The sequence below is a fragment of the Tasmannia lanceolata genome, unplaced genomic scaffold, assembly GCF_043159265.1.
Source record: "Tasmannia lanceolata isolate RefF3 unplaced genomic scaffold, GAP_Taslan_0.1 ptg000015l, whole genome shotgun sequence".
NCBI classification, from domain to species: domain Eukaryota; kingdom Viridiplantae; phylum Streptophyta; class Magnoliopsida; order Canellales; family Winteraceae; genus Tasmannia; species Tasmannia lanceolata.
The window spans coordinates 23653902-23677300 of NW_027518692.1; the positions used below are offsets into that span (position 1 = coordinate 23653902).

The following is a 23399-nucleotide window of genomic DNA, read 5'->3' on the forward strand; positions in this document are numbered from 1 at the left end:
CCATCAAATGGACGGCTCGGATCATCCTATGGTCTCGACGGTACACTTCATTTTCAAAAATATGGGTGGGGCCTAAATTGGGCCTTAATGTTACTGTACGAACCACACCATAGGATGATCCAAACCATGGGCGGTTTGGATCATCCTATGTTGTGGACGGTACGCTTCAATTTGAAAAAATATCGATGGGCCTACGATTGGGCCTTAATGTTACTGTACTACCAACTCCATAGGATTATCCAAACCATGGACGGCTTGGATCGTCCTATGTTGTGGACGGGCCTTAATGTTACTTTACGACCAACTCCATAGAATGATCCAAACCATTCATTTGATGGGCCATGATGTAAATAGGTTGTGCCGCAAAAATCATTTCCATAGGATGATCACAACCCTACAATCTATAGAGGTTGCATAAGATGTAGTTTCTAATTAGATCGGAGGGCTAGGATCAGCCTATGGAAATGATATTTTGGGACGCAACCTATTTACGTTTACCTCATGTTTATGCATAGAGTAGGGCCACCATTCTACACCTCATGTCTTGATGGGTGGGGCCCATTAATTTTCCACCATTGGGTACGTAGCACGGGCCAAGGCTGCTAGTAAGTATATCTCCATAGCCTCCTAACTAAATTCAAAAGTCTGAGGTGGAGAGATGATGGTTTTACCACAAAATATCTTGGCTACTGGTATTTGCACTTGATAATGGCCCGTTTTATTACTCAATTGGTTTGTGAAAACTCTTTGATATCTGTAATAGCCTCTAACCGCCAATTTAATAATAAAAGACAAGGAGACTTCGTGTCTCATTATCAAAATATCAGTGGCCAATTTCTCCTCTTTGACGACGATGCCACTCTTCATCCTTAGAATAACAAAAATACCCTCCTCAATCCTTACCATACCGCCTTTGCTACCTTTTGTTTTCATTTCATTCCCTTCATTCATTTCAGACCCAGAAAGTAAAAAAGAAAATAAGGGCATGGTGAGAGAAACCCTAACTGCTACTTCTTCTTCTTCTTCTTCGAATCAGGATCCTCCACCAGTAGATGCTTGGATTGATACCTATCGAGAATTACTTCCTCACTGGCAATCTTTCAAGGCTGAATCTTCGCAGGTACTCTTTTATTTTATTTTTTTCTTTCAGGAAAACATATGGAGGAAATTTTGGCCTAGGGTTTTGTTTTCTTTGTTCGTATGTTACTGTGATTCAATGTTGTACTTCCAGTTGTGTGAAAGCTTGCTTTTTTCTTTTTTTTTTGTCTTGTATTATCTACACTGAACTCCACGTATTTCCTCTTCAAATTCGGTTGAAGAATTAGGGTTTTTAGGGCAGAAACTTGGACTGTTCTCTCCGTTTAGGGTTTAGGGTTCGTGATTTATATTCAGGTTTTTTAGAGAACATGTGTTACTTTTCCATTTGGTTGTAACACAAATAAACAAAATAAAAGATAGAAAAGAGGATGAGAGAGGTTGATTCGAGCCATCCGGACCTCCTAATGGTTCAATTCGAGAGGAAACATGACTCTCCTCCTAAACAAAGATTCCTTCTTGGTTATGAAATTCTTTCTTTTCATTGAAATACAACTACTTAAATACATGCGCAGAGGTAGTGCAACATCACAAGCCCATTTTCCCACTTACAAGACACATAATCAATAACTAACACCCACCAGGCCTAAAATACATAACCATAACCACATAATAACTACATTGTAACCAAGGTTTTAAATTTTGACCGAAATTCGGTCAACAAAGAAATCGAAATGTCCTGAAACCGAAATGGGCGAAATTTACCAATTTCGGCGAAATTTTAGCTAAAATATTATTATTATTTGCTTACAAAATTTCAGTCTAAATTACCGAAATCTCGGCCCAAAAAAGCTACGTATTTCGACTTTCTACCAAATTTCGCCTGAAATATCGGGATTTCGGCAGAAATTTCGGTTTTGTATAGGACCGAAATTCATGCCGAAACCGAAATTTAAAACCTTGGTTGTCACTTCCCCATATGCACCACTAACACACACTAGCTTGTAACTTTTTTTCTATTTCTGTTAATAGTATCTTAAATTTAGAATTTCTGAGTTGGTTTATCACAATATCAAATGAACGTTCTTTTTCTTTGTCTGCTTTTTTTAATGTGAATTTTTGAACAGGCGTTGATCCCGATTTCAATATCTAGAGTTAATCAGTTCGATGCAGCGAGGTTAGATGTGGAAATATCGGCCATGTTAAAAGAACAGTTAGTTAAGGTCTTCTCTTTTGTGAAGGTATTTGCTTTCGATTTCGTGTTCCTTGGAGGAGTTGTTTGATAGTTATCCATTTATTACCATTTGTCTGGCATTTACTTTTCCTTTTTCTTTCTATTTTTGGGATTAGCCAGGATTCTTATTTCAATACGAACCGGAGCTAGATGCTTTTCTGGAATTCCTCATATGGAGATTCTCAATATGGGTAGATAAGCCAACTCCTGGAAATGCCCTTATGAACCTAAGATATAGAGATGAGGGTGCATCCGCGATGATAGGAAAAGAAGGTTTGAATAGTCGATACGCTTGTTTGTCTCTGCTTTGATGATAGCTGATTGGATCTTGAAGTCCATTTTGATGTTAAAAAGTTTATATGGGGGTTTGAATCCTATTTGAAAGATATCAGACACTGCCTCATATGGTTGCATGATTGTTACTGGTTTTAAGTTTGACATTATCTAATGAATTGAAGCATGATGAACATCTTCCTAATATCTGATTGGTGTGAATGCTCTATGGAGCTCATTACTACCACATATGCACTGTAAGGCTAAAATCTAGAGTACTCGAAATGGTTAATTTGCTTGGATGTCATTTCCCTACATTTTAAGTTCCTTTTTTCTTTTTTATGTTTTTATTTATTTTCACAAAAGGGTAAAAAGTGTGTGAATATTTTTATGCGTAAGTGACTAGTAACATTTAAGTGGCTAACAGCTCACAACTATAAGCTATACATCTGCAATTATTGCTGCATACAATTTTTTATGCTAGATGCTGTAGGATAGGACAACTATATTCTGAACTTCAAAACTGGGATATATGGTTTATGTATGCATCATGCCAACTATAATTGGAAGTTTAAACTTCCCCACCTGGATCACTTCTGGCGATTGTTCCAGTTGCTGTCCCTGTAGGCTCCAACGCATTTCTCGACAATGTATGAATCCTGAAACGGAAACATGCCAATGGTGGTAGGGATGTACGCGGTGGAAAAAATCTATTTTGATGACTAATAAATGTATTTTTTTTAATGAGACTAATAAATGTAGTTAACTTCATTAAATTTCCTGAATCTGAGCATCTATGTCTAGCCCTAAATTTTTCATCAGTTTCTTTAGCCCTTCTACTACTTCTTGTTGGTCAGACAACTTTTCACTGTGCTAGATCATGGGGTTCATTTCAAATGGTGCATCAATATGGGAAGGTTAGAGACTAGTGATAAATCACTGATGCTTTATTAGAGGTTAAATTTTTAAGGTTTTTGCATCCCAAAAAAAGTTTCAAGGTTTTTCTTTTTTATTTCTTTTTTGAAAGATAAAATATTATGCTTAATTTTTAGTTTAAGGTTGAAATTTTAAACATCTGTTCTAGAGTTCAACCTCCACATGCAATTGATTATGTAATTGCTTGTCTTGTAATCATCTTCCATACTATCGCAGTCTCAGTAATATACAAACTTACACAAGCTTTCATTGCCCTGATCCCTAAAAAAGAGGGAGCTGCTGAATTGAAGGACTTTAGGCCGATAGACTTGGTGCAGCATGTTCAAGTTCCTGGTCAAGATCCTACCTGAGAGGGCCTAAGTGGTTATAGAGGATATCATTCTTATTTCGGGGGTGTTCATCAAGGGTAGGCATATTTTGGATGTGGTTCTCATTACAAACGATGCAGTAGACTCTAGCATCCGTAGTGGTGAAGGGGGGGCACCCTAACCAAAATCTACATGGAGAAAGCGTACGACCACATGGATCGGGCATTTCTTGTCTATGTATAGGAAAGAATGGGTTTTGGGAAGCGTTGGAGATCTTGGATCAAGGAGATTTTATCTTTGGCATTGTTCTCCATTCTTCTTAATGGGATTCCAGTGGGCTTTTTCAGGAGCACAAGGGGTATCAGTTAGGGGGGCCTTTTTTTTTAATGATTCTTAGAGTCTTTACATCAGTCTAGGTTTTCTCTTTAGTATAGGATTTCTTCATTTGTTGCATAGCCTAGTGGTAGTTTAGTTATTTCCCTAGCTTTGCATATTTTTTATGCCTTTGTAGCTTCAGAGGGGTAGTTTAGTTATTTATTTATTTTAATCACTATTCATGGCATTTTAGTCATTTGGCCTTAGATAGGGGTACTTTTGTCTTTTTACTTTGTAAGGGCATTATATATGCCCATTTCCCACCATTTTGTAAAAACTGCGTCTTTGATTTTGAATTTGAAAAGACATTTAGCTTAGATTTTAGATCTATGGAGGTATTTTGGTGGGAAACCTCTTGCAAAGAGGATTTCTAGTGAATTTTCGTCCAAGGAAATCTTGAGCTTGGAAATCAAGCTCCTCCATAGAATTTCAGTCCTTACTTGCCTTGAAAATCAAGGTTTTCATCATTATAATTGAGCTAGGCATTCCTGCTTGGTTGATTTGAGTTTTGTGTAAGAATCGAAGACTTTCAGCAAAGAATTATGGAAGATTTCCTTCCTGTTTGTGAGATCAGGAAATTTGTAGAAGAATTCGTGAAAAATCACCAATTGAAGAACAAGGTGCAGAATCTGTCCCAAATTGTAAAGGCTGCTGGAATACGTTGTTGTTCACGAGTTTTGGTACTGATTTTCTTCCATTTAAGTAGTTTCTTTCTCATTTGACAATTATAACAAGTTTGCTAGAAACTTCAAGGGAACTAATTGTAAAGGCAAGAAAAGAATGAAATGGAAGCTACAGTTCAGTAAGTTATGAACTGTGCTGCCGTGGTGTTGTTGGACGATACCTACCTTCTGATCCAGGATTTTTCTTGCATAAAAAGTTAGATCTCTGCCCTGTGAGACTTGTTGGTACAGAGAGTGTAAAGTTCCATGGAGAATTCTTCCAGAGTTAATGGAATTTGCACAGGTCTAAAGACCTTGTAGGACACGGTTTTTCAATATGGATGGTTCTGCTTCTATTTCACATTTAGACGACTAGTTCTACGAGGGGTTGGAAGGAAGGGTTGGACTCGGTGGAATCAAGATGAGGAACATATCCCTATTGGGGAAATGGCTATGACGGTATGGACTATGGAGAGGAGGCGGCATTATGGCATAACATCATCAACGACAAATACAGGCGAGGCTGGGATGATTGGGAGTCTAGGAACCCTCCTGTAGGTAAAGGATTGGGAGCATGGAAGTCGATCTGCGTATCTAGACCTTTCTTTTAACCTTGCATAAGATTATCGGTGGGCATTGGGGTAGTTACACGATTCTGGGCAGATCTTTGGCTAGGGGAATCTCCGTTGTGCGACGCTTGCCCATACCTTTATCAGTTAGTGGCTGGCAGAGGGGCGAGAGTTTACGACTACATTGACAGAAAAAGGAATAGGGGGTGATTGGATTATCAAACTCCAGAGAGATCTCAAGGACCAGGAGATAGCCTCTCTCTCTCTCTCTCTCTCTCTCTCTCTCTCTCCCCTGTTGCTTCTGTGTCATCATGATCATAGGGTTTGCTCCTCTGACATTTCTGGTCTCTTCTCTGTTCATTTTTTTTCTGCAGGTTGGTTAGCAGCGATGGTTCATATACGGAGTTCTCGGTGATATGGGGGACATCAGCTCCCCCTAGGGTGGCTGAATTTGCTTGACAATTGCTAACAAGCAGATAAACACTTCTGTTCGCCTCAAGAGATGCAAAATTTCTATGGCGTTTTATCTTCTGTAAGTTAGAAGAAGAGTCTCTAGATCATATGCTTCTCCACTGCTCCTCTCCTCTGTGCTATGCAGGGCAGTTATAAATAGCTTTGGTTTCTCATGTGCTTTCGAAAGGTCTATCCGAAGAACAATTCTATATTAGCCTTCTAGCCTGTTTGTGTTTGGAAAGATGGGTCGATCTTTATGGAGGTTGGTTCCCTACGCACTCTCATGACACATATGGAAAGAGAGAAATGACAATCATTGAAGAAATGGAAGAAAGCTTTACTAGAATCCTATCGGAAGAAGATCAATGTTATAGCTTGGGCCAAATCAGAGGACTTCTTGGCGATCTATTCTATGGCTAACATTATTCGTAACTGGTGTTCGATTATCTTGGAGAAAGGTATTAAAAACAGCCCCTCTCCTCGCTGGCAGCTCCCCTCAATCACTGGTTGGCTAAAACTCAATTTTGACTCGAGTGCGAGGTGAACCGGGTCGGACAGGGATTGTGGGTCTGATTAGGGATGCAAAAATGGCTGCACCTTGGTTTCCTTTTTTGGTCCTGCGAATGTTTGTGAGTCTAATGAGGCGGAAGCAAAAGCATTGTTGTGGGGCCTTAAGTAGTATGCATCTTATTTCTCCTCCCCTTTGATCGTGGGGGGTGATTCTTCCAATGTCTTGGCTTGGACAAGCGGTTCTGTAATGGGTCCTTGGAAGCTTTCAAGTATTATATAAGAAATCTGGGATTGCTGCAACTCTATTTCACCCCATTTTTTGCTCATGTACAGGTCTACAAATGACAAAGTAGATGAGTTGGCGAAAGCATGGAGGTGATTCAGTCCTCTACGGATGGTGTATCTTTTCATTAGCCCTTTACTTCAGGGGACATCTTGTCCCCCGTCCTTAGCTTCTATTGGCTGTTTTTCCATGATCAATAAAGTTACCGTTTTCCAAAAATAAAATAAAATAAAGTTCCTGTTTAAAAAAAAACATCCACTAGTTTTTTAAATCAATTATTATCTCAACTAAACCTACTTTTAGTATTAAATGATTTTTTTTCTGAAAATGATACCCAATTTTATAAATTTATATTCTAAAGATATATCGGCATGCCAATAGGAGATCGCTTTTCTTTGTGTATGTCATTCCTAATAATTATACAGTTCACACGATCAACTTGCTCAACACTGAAACCATTTATTCATTTTCAGAAAAAATAACCTTGCTCAGCATAGAATAATGCATTCCTGTGATGCCATTAAAAAAAAAAAACATTCCTGTGATGCTGTTTGGAATGATCATCACCGGCCTTTACTAAGGGCTGTTTGGACTTTGGATGTAGGGATTTTTTTTCGGATGTTTTCCCTTGGAAAATGAATTTTCCAGTGTTTGGTAAACTGATTTTCCATGGCAAATTTTCTCCATGATCTGAAATTTTTGTTGTTTTTCAAAGAAAAACTGCAAACCTACTAGACCCTGAAATTTTATTTTCCATGAAATTGCCCCCTTGATGCAGACACTTCCCAAGTCTCTAAAACTGGAGATAAATGCTACAAAATGCCACAGGTCCATGTGGGACACTGTTGTTGCATCTTTAGGCACCCTCCTTGCCCGAACTTCAATGCCCAGACTCATATATGGGCACGGTTACTGATTTGGATAAGTTTATGATCGCAGTGCTTCTCATCATTCAAAATAAAAAGACCGCAGAGCTTCTTATAATGTATGAATTTGTATTCAGCCAGACTTTGATTTGTGGACATGGACACAAGTGCGGAGTGTCGGATACGGCAAACTCCCAAAATTTAGAAACGAGGACACGGCTAAAATAGAAAGTAAATATAATCATGATTTGTGGACACAAATTCGTGTGCTGAGTTTAGACACGAATACGAGGTATCTGACATGGAAACCCCTAAAAATCTAGAAATAGCGGCACAATCATACACGTAAATGCACATAAAGTTACTGACACTTCTAGCAGTACACTTAAAAGTGTCGACACGGGTGTCGTGTCGGTGTGTCTCAACAATAAATTCGAAGTGTCGGGCAAATCATAGCAGCCAGACTATCCTATCAGACACTTGTACTGATAATTATTATGCACTATGCCAGTTCCTTGATATGTATGTCAAACTACCTGATCCGGCTAAACATATCTCCAGTATATATTATTCTTATTCATATTATATTTATGCCCATTCCTCCAGAGATGTTGGAGCCATCTCATTTGTCGAGTGTGCTTTATATTCATTCTAATGTATTCTCTGTAGCTGTTAATTTCTTCTTGCTCTTTTTCTTTTTTTTTTCTGTTTTACGGATGGTAAAATAATACCAGACTAAATACTTCTTCCTCTTGCATCTTCTATTCAGTGAGAACAGGGCTGGAAGGACCTGGGCTCACTGTTTCTCAGAAGATTTGGTATTGCATTGCGACAGTTGGTGGTGAGTATATATGGGCCCGTTTACAGTCTTTCTCTGCTTTCCGTAGATGGGGGGATTCCGAACAGGTATTGTTTCTTTGAGATGCATTTCATCTGATATGGCCTATGTTGAGGTTCAGAACTATACACTGATTTGTCTTGCATATGCTTCAGAGACCATTGGCTCGTCGGGCCTGGGCTTTAATACAACGTGTGGAGGGTTTCTATAAAGCTGCCTCCTTTAGTAACCTGCTGATCTTTCTTTATACAGGAAGGTATCATTTTCAGCACCAAATATATATATATATATATATATATATATATATATATATATATATATATATATATATATATATATATATATATTACTTGTTTTAAATGACACTTGTACGAAGTAATTTTTATTGTCAGTTATAGAAAGTAGAATATGTAAACTGTATATGCCTATAGAGTACAAGGTTCATTCTCTTTCTTTCTTTTTTCTTTTTCTTTTTTTTTTTTTTGAAATTTTTCTAAAGGATTCATTTAGCCGACCCGAACTAGTTTGGGACAAAGGCTTTGTTGAGTTGAGTTGATTTGATGAAACTAAGTAAAATAGTTACACGCAAATATTATAAGTCAAAAATCTTTTTTTTTTTTTTTTTGAATAGGTCAAGGTTCATTCTCTTGTGAATGTGATACATTCAGTAACTTAGTGGGGCTGAGAGATGAGCACATACAACAATAATTATTTTATATTTAATGAAATCCATAAACAATTAGTAATTTCTTGAATACAGGCTTCAAGGAGTTCAAGGGCCTCTGATTTTTTCCATAATATTTGTTGAAGCTTGTTTTAGAACTTTTTTTTTTTTTTTAATGAGATATTTCCCCATTCGCCCACTTTTACTGGCCATGAAGCTTTCAAATGGCCAAAAACTAGAAGTTGCTATCTTAACATTTGTCATTTAAATGAGCCGAAGCATCATGCTAAATACATTAGCAACGAGTCATGAGGTTCACTGCATCAAAACATGCAAAGATTCATGAGCAGCAAATGAGCATGGCCATCTAGGATATTGTTTTTAGAAATATAAATGGGTGATTTACTTGTTTCCATTCAAAATTTGTATTTAGTTGAATATCTTGTTATACAGTTTTGTTTGGGTTTCATCAGCAATATCGCTTGCATATGAATTGATTAAGGAACATGTAGGGATGGAGGAGGCGATTTATTTTCAATTGATTCTAGAGCCTAATTTTGACCAGTAGACTACTTTGTGTAAGAATACGCGAATTCATGTGCAGAACTTATTTGTTTGGTTTCATTGTCTTGATGTTCATTCATGAGTTGTTGAGGTTTCTTGTCTGATAATGCAGGTACCGGACTCTTATTGAGAGAGCTCTTAGAGCAAGGCTTGTGTATGGGAGCCCAAACATGAATCGAGCTGTTAGTTTTGAGTACATGAATCGACAATTGGTGTGGAATGAATTCTCGGTAAATCTTCTTCTTAACGTGATCGTGGCACTGATTGCATGTATGTTGATTTTAGAGTTCCTATTTTATTTTATTTTACACACACCTCTTCATGATGATCAAGAAGAGGCAGTAAAAACTCAATTGCCGGAAGTTATGCCGAAAGTACCAAAACACCTCTTTGAAGTTATGCCGGAAGTACCAAAACGTCACCATCCTCCCTCCCACTCATAGCAAGCCACAATATGACCCCCCTTCTTGCGAACTAACCTATAAAGCGTCAGATAGGCAAGGTCCAATGGGACACTATCTAACAACAAATCTTCCCCAAACTTGATCTTTTTTCCCCTCCCCAACCTTAAACTAATGAATGGCGAAAACTTTTATTTTTGAAATTAAGAACCTAACAATGGAGGTATGGGGAGGAGAGTCATAACCTATAAACCAGGGTTACCAAATGCAAGCACGGATCTCTACCAAGATATCCGATGACAAATTTAGACACTGTGGAATGACAATATGGAGGGACATCCGGAGTCAAAAACATGAGTTGAATGAGCGAATTAGATTCAGTGTTTACACGGGTGACATGATCAAGTTTTGGTATGACAAGTGGTGTCAAGAGGCCCCATTGAAGGACGTGTTCCCAGCCTTGTTTCCTTTGGTTTCAGATATGGAAGTATTTGTTCAGGATTATTTCGAGTGGGTGTAGAATAAGATATCGTAGAGTTTAATGACCTTTTATTGGTAGGGGATGTTTTTGGGATCACATATAAAGAAGACTTGGGGGCAACTAAAAAAAATGTTCCTTACAATGAAGAAAAGAGATAAGGAAGAACAAAAGGCCAGGGCCAAAGAATTTTGAATCAAGCCTGGAGTAGTTGTCTATGTTGGTGAGTTGGGTGGGGGTGACCCTCTGATACACTTCCTGAGGGATAAGTGCATAATAGTGTTAGTCTGGCGAGTTTGGTGGAAAAAATAGGATTTGGGTTGTAGGAGAATGGGGTGTAATCCCCTCAATCAGGAGTTGGGTTGCTTAATGTTATTGGGGTGCTGGTCGATTTTAGATCCAATAGCTGAAGCTTGAGAGATTCGTTCTTTCGTTGTGGTTATCCAGTTTGAGTGCACCAATCCAGCTAGTGCTCTTGATTTTGCTAATCCTTGAACCTTACACACCCGGATGGTTCTAATCCTGAATTAGAATTTGTGGCACTGGTGGTTCATGAATCTCTATTTTGTATAGTCTCAAGTAGTACTCTTTTAGATATGTTAAAATTTTGTGCAGACCAAAATGACATAGATTAAAGAGATGAAGAAAGGAAAGAACAATGTACAAAGGAAAGGATACGTATACAATAGAATATGTAGAGGTACAGGGATATGGGTGTTACAATAGAGGAAAGGAGTAGTTGAGGCTTGTAATATTTTCTTTTCTGCTTTTGAATTGGCTTCAGGTTTACTCGTGCTAATTCACTTTAATATTTTGTAATTGCAGGCTGGGACCCCTGGTCCCAAATGCTATTTGAATATTAATGAAATTTGTCATCTTTTTAAAAAAAAAAAAACTTTAGAAGGAACTTCTTTGATAGAGAACTGGATCAAGTAGCCAGGATGTTGGGGATGGTGGAGGCCTACTATATCAAGAGAATCAATGACAATAAAAGGGTTTAGATCAGGTCTCTTAATCGTCAAATCATTTTACCATTAGTTGGCTTCGTGCTTTGGAACTTCGCCTTTGGCCAGATTATAGGACATTCTGATGCCCCTAGGGTCTGTGCAGTCAGATAAACCGCCTTCACCGACAAAATCCTCACAGTCATCTGTGTAATCGCTACATGTTGATCATGGATCAATATGCCCTCTGCGTAGTCTCAGACGAGTAAGTGAACCATATGTTCCTTCATTGCCGGTTGTCTGGGAGCCTGGGAATGTGTGGAGCCAAGTCATCAGTAGATTCAGAATGCTGTGTTTTTTTTTTTCCAAGGCTCATTGGCATATTGGAGTGTTGGGTCTTTGTTCCCTGGTAGAAGAAAGGAAAGATTCTCTAGACTGGGATCTTGTTGGGCACTATCTGGATTCTATGGAAGGAAAGGAATGCACGAGCTTTTAAGGGTTTGGTAAAGAGGTCGGTATTTATCTTTATGAAGGTGATAACTTTAACCATAGCTTGGGTAAAGACCCTTCCTAACTCCAGGTTTGTCTGAACCTTCATCTTTGGCACGGATGGAGAGAGATTTGCAATAGTAGTGAGCCGGTGGTGACTCCTCCTCTTGGATGGATGGGATTTGCTCGGTCCGAGTGAAGATAAAACTCAACTTTGATGGGTCTAGCATTGGCAATCCTCGGCTAGATGGAGTAGGTTTCTTACTTAGAAACGAGCATGAGTCGACAAGGTGAGCTTTCTCATGACCTATTGGGATCGTGGGTTCTAGTGAGGCGGAGGTAAGAGCAGTTCTCGATGGTGTGAGGATCAAAGAGTATTATCTTGGATTGCCTGGAAATAGAGCGATTGTCTTAATGTAATCATATGGTTGATGGGAACTCATCCTCAACTGTGGAGATTTGTGCATGGGATGGATGAGATCCGAGAGGACGTTGCGGGTTCACCATTTCTTACCACCATGTTAGAGGATCGGAAAATAGTGAGGCTGACAGGTTAGCCAGAACCGGGTCGCCAAGGAAAGATTAGAGATGTTAGATTTTCTCCCACTCGAGGGTTATCCTTATGGGTTTATGTATTCTTTTTTTATCTCTATTCTTCTTGTATTGACTATCTCGATTGCCGGGGTCCCCTCCCTTCTTTCTTAATAAAACTCTTCATTAAAAAAAATGAAAATGTTACCTAACCACAAAGATCTAAAGACTGTGACTGCTCTTTTTAAAAACGCTAATGTGAAAAAACCGAGATATTTAATGCTCAAGATAGGATCAAACAAGAAAGATACAAGAAACACAATCACACAAATCAAGAACACATGATTTACGTGGTCCGGTAGTGTGCCTATGTCCACGGAAGTAGAGTTTCACTATTTCGGTTAGGGTTAGAAAAATATGTCTTTCCCCTTGGCCAAGAAACTCACAGAGCATTTTGACTTGTAACCTAATACGTATCGTGTGTGTATGTATATTAATGTAACTACATCAATACATTATCGATATACCCTTTAGCACAAAACCAAAATTCGAATTTTCCTTCTAGGGCGCTGCCCTAGAAACCTCGGCAGGGCACGCTACCCCTGCACCCTTAGCTCGACCCGCGTGTGTGTCACTCGCATTAGTTCGCCAAAGTGATCAATCACTGTCAAAATGCACTACAATCTCCACCTTGGCTTGAATTCTTCGTATTCCTGAAGATCAACACCACTATATACTCTCAAGAACACGTTTCCATACCTCCTACACATGAAGTGTCCCACCAATCATCAACAACTGCTGTTACTAGCCATGTCCAAGCAACACTTGAACTTAGTCACTGTAATTTACTTTGTCAACATATCCGCCACATTTGTCAATTGTACGTGTTCTCTTCAAGTGAATACTTTTATCTGCCACTCACTCTCTTATTTTGTGATGTCTCACATGAATGTGTTTAGTCTTGACATTATATAGTTGATTCTTTGCTAAATGTATGGAACTCTGTCTGTCACAGTTTAACAAGACTTCTCCTTACTTCAGCCTCATATCACGAACCAATCTAGCTAACCAAATAGCCTCTTTGGCAGCCTCACCTGCTGCCATCTACTCTGCTTCTGTCGTAGACAAGACAATTGTAGACTGAAGAGAAGCCTTGCATGAAATGGGCCCGCATTCTAATGTGAACACATAGAGCATGTAGTAGATCTCCTGATCCAAGTCTCCTGCATAGTCTGACTCTACGTAGCATGTCAAACCATCTTCAATTTTGTCTATGCCATACACCAAGACAAGATGGACATAAGGGCTTGTTAGACAATGCGTGTCCGTTTTCCATCGGACGAGCATAAGTGCTTACCCAGGTTGAAGTTATATGCCAAAGGAGTGCCAACTGATTTTGCATTTTCCTTATTGAACCTCTGTAACATTTGTTCAATTGGCCTGCAAAAGTCAAAGCACTCCATTTTTACTGTCTCGTCTAATTATCATCCCAAGGATCCTTCTTTACAGCACCTAGATCCTTCATGTTAAATTCCTAACTTATAATAGATTTTATCTTATCGTTTTCCTGGCTAGTGTTAGCAACAACTAGCATATCATCAACGTATATTAGTAAATATATGAATGAATTATCATCGCTAGAACAATAATAAACACAATAATCAAAGCTACTACACATGTACCCTTTCCTTATGATAACTCAATCAAACCGTAGATACTACTGCCTAGGTGACTACTTCCAAGGTTTTGAAAATCGGAATCGAATCGTAAATCATAATACGGGTCGAATCGTATCGGATCATAAATCGTAAGATTCATTCAAATATATAGGAAAATGATATCATCACTTCAATGTTTTGATATCCTCGCTCTCCTTGCTTTTCTTTCAGTATTTAATGGGCTTGTGAGAGCTTTTTGGGAACTGTAATAACCCGTTGACAGCCTTTTAAATACTAAAAGACAAGCTAGTTGAGCATGATATCAAAACATTGGAGTGTTGATACCATTTTCCTCTATATTATAAAAAATAATAAAGAAATTTTTTTACTTTGAAAAATTATAAACAAGTTAAAATAGAAAAAATAGCCAATTATTCATTTTTCATCCAAATTCATTAAATACAAATAGAAATTATCACGATTAGTCATTTAATATGATAATATGAATTGTTTGCTAACAAACTTGACACATACTATTCATCTATTTCTCATCCAAACCCATTCATATTGAATAATAATCTTAAAAATAAAAAAAGACATGGGATCATATCAATTCTCAAAGTCTTGAACATCAAATGACAAAAATCAATCATAAAATACTGGCGTCGTTGGTGTTGTCCTCATTATAGCCGTTTCCCATCTCAATGTAAGTAATGCCTTCAAGCTCATGCACTGTGCTTGATTGATTCGATTCATTCGAACTGATACTCCTCTGTCTTCTTCCTTCTGATGAGAAGGATTTCGAAGGCTTCTTGTAATGTATACAAAAAATGAGGTCTTTCGAAAGAAAATCCTGTTTTTTATACAAAACTTAATTTGGATAAATCACATGATTCGTATGAATCGTACGATTTACGATCGAATCGTAAGATTTAATAAAAAAATCGTAAGATTGATACGGGGATTCAAATCGTTATACATAAGGTTTGATTTGATTCATAAAATAGAATTGTAAATCGTAAGATTTTCCAAACAATGCATATAGTTGCTTCTTGAGAAATAATTTATTGGTTAGCAATTTCTCCTAATAGAATCTTCTCGAGTCTATGCTAAATCTCTGTTGCAATCTCTTCGTTGATTACATTTTAACAACCTCATCTGCCAAACACAAGCGGATAACGCTAACCGCCTTCATATCTAGCTTTTCACAATCATCTTCGCTCATCTTTTTTGGTTTCTTGTCTTTACGTAATAAAACCTTCACCAGACCTTGTTGAACCAAGAGACTTTCACTCTTGCTTGCTACAAGCTGAAGTTGCCTGCTCCCATTGAATTTGACCATCTTGACCTAGGCGCTCATCATTGCTGCAATCGTCTAATACCATTTTGTGGAAAACCAAGAAATCTCTAATCTCTCAAAAGAAGATCAAACACAATATGCAGCAAATAACAAGAAAGATGCAAGAAACACAATCACACAAAGCAAGAACACAAGATTTACATGGTCTGGCAATGTGACTACGTGCACAGGAGAAGAGTCACTGATTCAGTTAGGGTTACAAAACTCTCATTTTCCTCTCGGCCAAGAAAACTCACTGAGTATTTCGACTCGTGACCCTACTACGTGGCTTATATATTAATGCCACTACATCATGAAATTAACAAAATACCCTTAGCGCAAAGCCAAGGACATAATGGAAATACCCTTAGCGCAAAACCAAAAATTGAATTTTCCTTCCGTGGCGCTGTCTTATGTGCTTGATCCATTAAGCCTCATTTTCGGTTCTGCCAGAAAAGCTATACCACTGATATTTGTGCTCCTTTATCTTACGCTTGGGATGTCCGTTCGAATTGAGACCAAGACCATGTGGGCTGCTTCATGATGTTCTACAAGATCAATGGTCTTGATTCATATACATGTCCCCCTCTGGGACCTAAAATTGCTTGTCACCATTGATCCCAAGAGTGACTTTCTGCCTACTCGTTCTCGTATGACTAATGCCCGAGAACTAGAATAAGATATGTTTCATAAGATAAGTCTCCTTTCCAATAGCAGGGCCATCATGTTTTTGGCAAGGCAACTTCTTACAGGTCAATAAAAAAATGTTTGTTAGACTGCAGGGAATTATGACAGGTCAATAAATGTAGTAGAAATTCGACATCCATGGGATAAGGGTCAAAACTGCATGTTGATTGAACAGTCTTCAGTCTCCTCGTCCGGAATATACTGTGTAGGGACCTCTGCCATCCCTCAATTTTATCACATCTGCTTCCAAGTCCGATTCACCAAGCTTGCCTGCATAACAAATCACAATCTTTCATTCTAGACTGTCCTGCTGCTGCTGCATATATTGGAAATGTTGATGGTGTCAATTCTCCAAAATCTTATTGGAGTTCCTGTCATTTAGATTTGTCGAAAACTGCCTTGTGTGAGAATTTCTCAAATGTTGGTCGTGACTTAACTTGTGGACATCTGAACGCATCCAAATATCTGAAAAAACTTGGACCTGCCAATTCTATGTGCTTCTACAATTTACATTGAATTTTCTTGAGTGAAAGAAGCGTTGCTTAGTGAATCTATGTTTGTAATTCACTGATTTTGTTGGCTTTTATAGGAACTAATAATACAAAAGGCAGGTTTTTGCATTTGTTTTTTTGTTTTTTTGAATAGCAAGGCAGGTTTCTGCATTAGTTTTATGAATTAGGCTATGCCAATGCAAGCGGCCCTTTTATTGCAGTAAGTTGAGAAGTCTGATCGAGTAAGTGTTCTATGGGGTGTTTAGCATTATTGCTTAACCCCCATGCTTTATGATTCAGATCTTGTGATTCTATTCAACTTGCATACTTGATCCCCACATTCACAGTTTAACTTGGAATATATTTGTTAGACTTAGAAGTAGTGAATGGATCCTATTATTCAGTAAGAAAACTAATTGAATATGGTAAATTTAGCTGTATCTTATAGACTGTAACTAGATGATAGATAATTGCAATAGCAGACTGATTTCTTTCCGGATTATAGGTGTTCAATCTTCGCATTTTATGTAATTTTGTTCCTTTAGTAAATTTTGTTTATTCATTATGAATTCTTTTAGATATCAGATTGGTCTAGATTTGTATTGACCTAAATTTGCTACAGAATGATAGAATGTGGTTGATTGTTCTACATTTTATTTTACTTTGGATGTTCCATATCGTTAGAAGTGTTTTCCTATTCATTGCTTTTATTCTGAAAAGTTTGGAAAGAATCGTCACACATCCGATTTTATGAATCAATTGATTCTGCCCTTAATTCTGAAAAGTTCTGCAGTTTTAAGAACCTTTGGGTCTGATGTAATGTGAAATGAATTGGCAAATGTTCGATAACTAAATTCTCAAGTGTCAATTATATTTAACTGGTTCTGGCTGTATTGATGTACAGGAAATGTTGCTGTTGCTTCTTCCACTTCTCAACTCATCATTGATGAAGAAATTTCTTCTGCCGTTCTCAAAAGACAAATCTACCAGTTCGTCTAGCGACGAAACAGCATGCCCTGTTTGCCAGGCAAATCCAACTATTCCATTCATTGCCGTCCCTTGCCAACATAGGTCTTGGACTTCATCTTCTTATTTTATATTTATATTAAGCTGTTGATTTGTTTTTGCCTCAAATCTTGCCAAAAAAAAAATCTTTCAAATGAGATCTGTATTCCACTTTAGACCTGGATAGATCAGCAGTCCTTATTAGCATATATGCCACATCTGCACTGAGTTATGGCCTTTTTCGCTAGGGGTTCAACTAGGGCTGCAAATGAACCGAGCCGGATCACGAACATGTTTGGGTTCGGCTTGGCTTGAGCTCGTTCGTTTACTAAACGAGCCGAACCCGAGCCCAAAAATTAGTCTCGTCAAATAAACGAGCCCAACTCGAGCTTTGTATAGTTCGGCTCGGACAAGCTCGTCAACTTTTTAGGCTCGGTTCATAAAGCCGAGCTGAGCTTTAAAGCTCGGATTATGTTCGTTATATATATATATATATTAGGAATAAGATTGTACGTTCGACCGTACCTAAAGTTAGGTACGGTAGAGTGCCAAATCACATGGGTCCCCCATTTTTGGTGGGCATCTAAACCATTCATTTGCAAGGCCCCATCATAGATAGGGTGCATACCAAAAATCAGCACCATTGAATCATCCTAACCCCTCCAAAACTGGAGGCCAAAATGGGCAGATTTGTGGACAAACACTGTCTGTCCATTTTGGCCTCCACAAATGGATGGGTTAGGATGATCCTATGGAGCTGATTTTTGGTATGCACCCTATCTATGATGGGGCCTTGCAAATGAATAGTTTAGATGCTCACCAAAAATGTGGGACCCATGTGATTTGGCACTCTACCGTACCTAACTTTAGGTACGGTCGAGCGTACAATCCTTTTCCTCATATTAGGAATAAGATTGTACATAGATGGGGTGCGTACCAAAAATCTATATATATATATATATATATATATATATATATATATATAGAGAGAGAGAGAGAGAGAGAAAGAGGAAAATGTTGGTGAGCTTAAGCGCCCAATCACATTGGGGCCTACTTTGTTAGGATGATCCAAAGCATTCATTTGAAAGGCCCTTACATAGATGGGGTGTGTACCAAAAATCAGCTCCATAGGATCATCCTAACCCATCCATTTGTGGAGGTCAAAACGGACAGACATTATTTGTCCACAAATCTGCCCATTTTTTGTCCTCCACAAATGGAGGGGTTAGGATGATCCTATGGAGCTGATTTTTGGTACACACCCTATCTATGATAGGGCCTTGCAAATGAATGGTTTGGATCACCACAGAAAATGTGGGACCCGTGTGATTGGGGCGCTTAAGCTCACCAACACTTTCCTCATATATATATATATATATATATATATATATATATGAGGAAAAGGATTGTACGCTCGACCGTACCTAAAGTTAGGTACGGTAGAGTGCCAAATCACATGGGTCCCCCATTTTTGGTGGGCATCTAAACCATTCATTTGCAAGGCCCCATCATAGATAGGGTGCATACCAAAAATCAGCACCATTGAATCATCCTAACCCCTCCAAAACTGGAGGCCAAAATGGGCAGATTTGTGGACAAACACTGTCCCATTTTGGCCTCCACAAATGGATGGGTTAGGATGATCCTATGGAGCTGATTTTTGGTATGCACCCTATCTATGATGGGGCCTTGCAAATGAATGGTTTAGATGCTCACCAAAAATGTGGGACCCATGTGATTTGGCACTCTACCGTACCTAACTTTAGGTACGGTCGAGCGTACAATCTTATTCCTCTATATATATATATATATATATGAGAGAGAACTATTGGTGCACTTAAGCTCACCATTTTTTTGGTGCGCTTAAGCGGGACCCAAACATTTAAACGAATGGGAAGCGTTATAACAACTTAAGCGCACCATTTTATGGTGCGCTTAAGCTCACCAACAGTTCTCTCTCTCTCTCTCTCTCTCTCTCTCTCTATATATATATATATATATATATACTAGTAAAAAAACCCATGCGATGCACTGGCCGACAAAGAACTGTACGGTCCACGTCATAGGTTGATCCAAACCGTCCATGTGATGAAACACAACATAAATAGGTTGTGCCCCAAAAATCGTTTCCATAGGCTGATCCTAGCCCTCCAATCTATAGAGGTTTCCATAATATGTTTTTCCTCTTAAATCGGATGGTTAAGATCACCCTATAGATTTTTTATTAAAAAAGCATAAAGGAGGGGGGTAGGATTGAAATTATGTGGCTTTAATGGGTGCCTTTGTTAAAAAGCTTAAAGGAGGGGGTAGGATTGAAAATATGTGGGTTGAATGGGTGCATTTGTTAAAAAAAAGTCAAAAAAAGTGATGTGTAATTCTCATAGAATTTACAAAAAATTCAAAAATTCTCTTCTTTTCTTTTCTGCTATATCTATATCTATACAGTAGAAGAGAAAATAAGAGAATTTTTTGTAGAATTACACATCACTCTTTTTGACTTTTTTTAACAAAGGCACCCATTCAACACACATATTTTCAATCCTACCCCCTCCTTTATGCCTTTTAACAAAGGCACCCATTAAAGCCAAATAATTTCAATCCTACCCCCCTCCTTTATGCTTTTTTAATAAAAAATCTATAGGGTGATCTTAGCCATCTGATTTAAGAGGAACAACATATTATGGAAACCTCTATAGATTGGAGGGCTAGGATCAGCCTATGGAAATGATTTTTGGGGCACAACCTATTTATGTTGTGTTCCATCACATGGACGGTTTGGATCAACCCGTGATGTGGTCCGTACAGTTCTTTGTCGGCCCGTGCATCGCACGGGGTTTTTTACTAGTAGTATATATATAGCAGAAGAGAAAAGGAGAATTATTTGAATTTCTCCCAAAATTCTATGAGAATTTACACATCACTTTTTTGACTTTTTTTAACAAAGGCACCCATTCAACCCACATATTTTCAATCCTACCCCCTCCTTTATGCTTTTTAACAAAGGCCCACATTAAAGCCACATAATTTCAATCCTACCCCCTTCCTTTATGCTTTTTTAATTATGGAAACCTCTATAGATTGGAGGGCTAGGATCAGCCTATGGAAATGATTTTACGGGCAGAATATTGATGTTGTGTTCCATCACATGGACGGTTTGGATCAACCTATGATGTGGTCCGTACAGTTCTTTGTCCGCCCGTGCATCGCACTGGTTTTTTTACTAGTGTGTGTGTGTGTGTGTGTATTACTTAATGGTATATATTTGATGTGTTTACTAAACAAGCTGAACCTGAACCCAACCAAGCTCGAGCTTGGCTCTGCTCGGCTCGGGCTCGTTTGTTTACTAAATGAGCCAAGCCGAGCACGAACACCCCAATGTTCGGGTCAATTTTTTGGAATTCGGATGTTCTTTTATCATAAAATTAGGGCAGGTTCTGGTTGATTCCAATTCATTTTTAGCACAAGCTCAATCTGACCCAACCCAACCCAAGTTTCACCCCTATTTTTTCGCTCATCAAGACGAGATTATTTCAGGGTGCTTATTTGTTTCATGACATTATTTCGCTCATCCAACTTTTGCGAACAGGTACTGTTACTACTGTCTCCGGACGCGATGTGCTGCTGCCCCCTCATTCCGGTGCTCACGCTGCAACGAACCTGTCATCGCAATGCAACGGCATAGTTCTAGTGATGGCAAAATACCATGATATTCAATTTAAAAAGAACATTGTTACAACATTGTAATAAAATCCCAAAATTGGGCAATATGTGTTTCGTCCATTGTCAACTTTCACTAGCCCTTCTCAAGGTGTAATCTTTTCTCGGCTTATTTCACAGGGTTTCGTTGCTCCTCTTTCAATTCTCTTTTCCCAGCCGCTGAACTGCACATGTACGATGCCGCTGAACTGTACTTATCTGATGTCTCTACTGTCAAAACCCCTTGTTTCAGGTCTTCAGAGATGGTCAAGACCTGGCAATGATAGCAAATTAGTCTGCTGCAAATAGGGCCAAGTTAGCTTTGGTTGTAAACAATTTGGTCTGAAGTTGGTTCTGTTTGGGCCTAATTTCACACACCCTTGATTAGAAACCTGCACAAGCTGCTCAAAGCCGCAAATATTACTCATGAAAAAAATCCATATGAATGCGAACATGAAATTGTGTTTTATGGCCATTTTGATGGAGTGGTAGCAATCTTCCGACGTACTTTGCTGAAGTTGTCTTGGAAGCTTTTGGCTTAAATTCTTGAAATTTACTGAACTGGTATGAAGGCTCCATTGCGATATATTTTGAAAGGTCTTGTTAAATAATTTTCGGGCCCGTTTGGATGCTGAGAAGATTTTGAATTGGTTTTCTCACATTTGCAGCCCATTCTGCGTTGTGATTTGGATCCGGATCAAATCCTTGGATTTCCAAATCAGTGGCTGACAGTGAAAAAATCAGATTTCCAAATATGCTGTGGAAATAAGTAATTGGAAATCCACAGATCTGGCAGTTTCCTTCACCCTCTTTGCCCCTCAACCTCCCCCTTCCAGTAGTAAGTACCCCTACCCTCTCTGTCTTCCTCAACATGAGTGGGCAGATCTATTCATTTTGTATTCAAAGCTCTGTTCCAAATCCAAATACAAAATATGAGGTATCCAAAAGGGCCCTTAGCTCATGGTTTTGTAAAATAATTTGGAAGAATCTGAATGTCTCTTTTAAAGTTGTTTGAAAATATAGGATATTGTGCAGACATATTTGGTCCCTTGGTCTATTCCTTGTAAAAAAATTTGAGTTGAACTTCAAGCAATTAGGAGAATTACTTTGAATCTAACTAAAATTAGTACTTATTTCCTCGCAAGGACCAAGGTATTTGCTCCTTTATCACAAAAAGAATAGGAGAAGAAATACTTTGAATCAGACACAGTTTCATTAAGTATTTGTTCCTCACAAGATAAAGTAAAGAGTAGTTATTTCGGATTTGCTAGGATCCATAGCAAAAGGCATTTAGCGGAACGTGTGTTGCATGATACAGCAGCCACATATGCTAACTTTCCAACAGATTTTGTCATTATTCATGATATGGCTGCTGTCTCACGCAACAGAAGTTCCGTTAAATGCCTCTTTCAATGGACCCCTAGCAAATCCCTAGTTATTTACCACTACTTCACAAGGAACAAAGTATCTGTCATTCATTGGTGCGCAGTTTTTGGCCTCCTTCGGTCCGGGCGGGTGTGTGTGATCGCGTGTGTATGTGTGGGCATGCCAGCCTCTCTCGAGGCAAGGGAAGGGCCCGAGGGGGCAATTGTTTAGTACTCTTGTTAAACTCTTTAATGTGATGTTACGGTTTAACAATAATCCTCATGGAGAGGAGTTTATTATTTCATAAAATAAAAAAAATCGTATACATGAAAAAAGAAAGAGAATCCTTTCTTCTTAGTAAGTCCTAATTGGAGCCCCATTTTCTAAACCTTGCTTGCTCCAATGGTACTTTAGAATAAGAATAATAGGTTTAGAGCTCTGACTTCCGACCGACCAGAGGGAGGGCGGGGCTGAGTAACCAATGCCGAAGACACAGCCAGCTCTCTCACTCGGGCTAGCTACCGCTTTCGTCGAATGGAAGTAATAAGAGGAGAGATGGGTTGGAATCTAGGCTTCCATGAGAAGAGTGTCCTGTTCTCATTCCCTGATCCTCCTCGTTACACGAGGATACAGCAGCTTAAGCTCAAGGAAGAGGTCATTTATGAGGTGTTGGTCCCTGCTACTATCACTCCGGTTGCTGCTTTCACTCGGATTCTCCTCGGGCGGATCAAGGCATATTGGCTTG

General features: G+C 38.7%; 1 protein-coding gene across 1 annotated transcript; it reads left to right on the forward strand.

Annotated features, from left to right (window-relative positions):
- The first annotated feature begins 929 nt into the window (after window positions 1-929).
- TED3 (Pex2/Pex12 N-terminal domain-containing protein / zinc finger (C3HC4-type RING finger) family protein) lies at window positions 930-21452 on the forward strand. The gene is made up of 8 exons (XM_077355235.1): window positions 930-1120; window positions 2163-2276; window positions 2386-2542; window positions 8274-8410; window positions 8498-8598; window positions 9683-9800; window positions 17493-17659; window positions 21180-21452. Exons 1-8 carry the CDS (start codon window positions 986-988, stop codon window positions 21298-21300), a joined length of 1050 nt encoding a protein of 349 aa, XP_077211350.1. The 5' UTR covers window positions 930-985; the 3' UTR covers window positions 21301-21452.
- Window positions 21453-23399: the final 1947 nt, after the last annotated feature.

Coding starts and splice junctions, on each gene's coding strand:
- TED3 (XM_077355235.1), top strand. CDS start 986: ATGGTGAGAGAAACCCTAACTGCTACTTCTTCTTCTTCTTCTTCGAAT. Junction 2,543..8,273: donor CGCGATGATAGGAAAAGAAG/GTTTGAATAGTC, acceptor TCTTCTATTCAG/TGAGAACAGGGCTGGAAGGA. Junction 17,660..21,179: donor GCCGTCCCTTGCCAACATAG/GTCTTGGACTTC, acceptor TTTTGCGAACAG/GTACTGTTACTACTGTCTCC.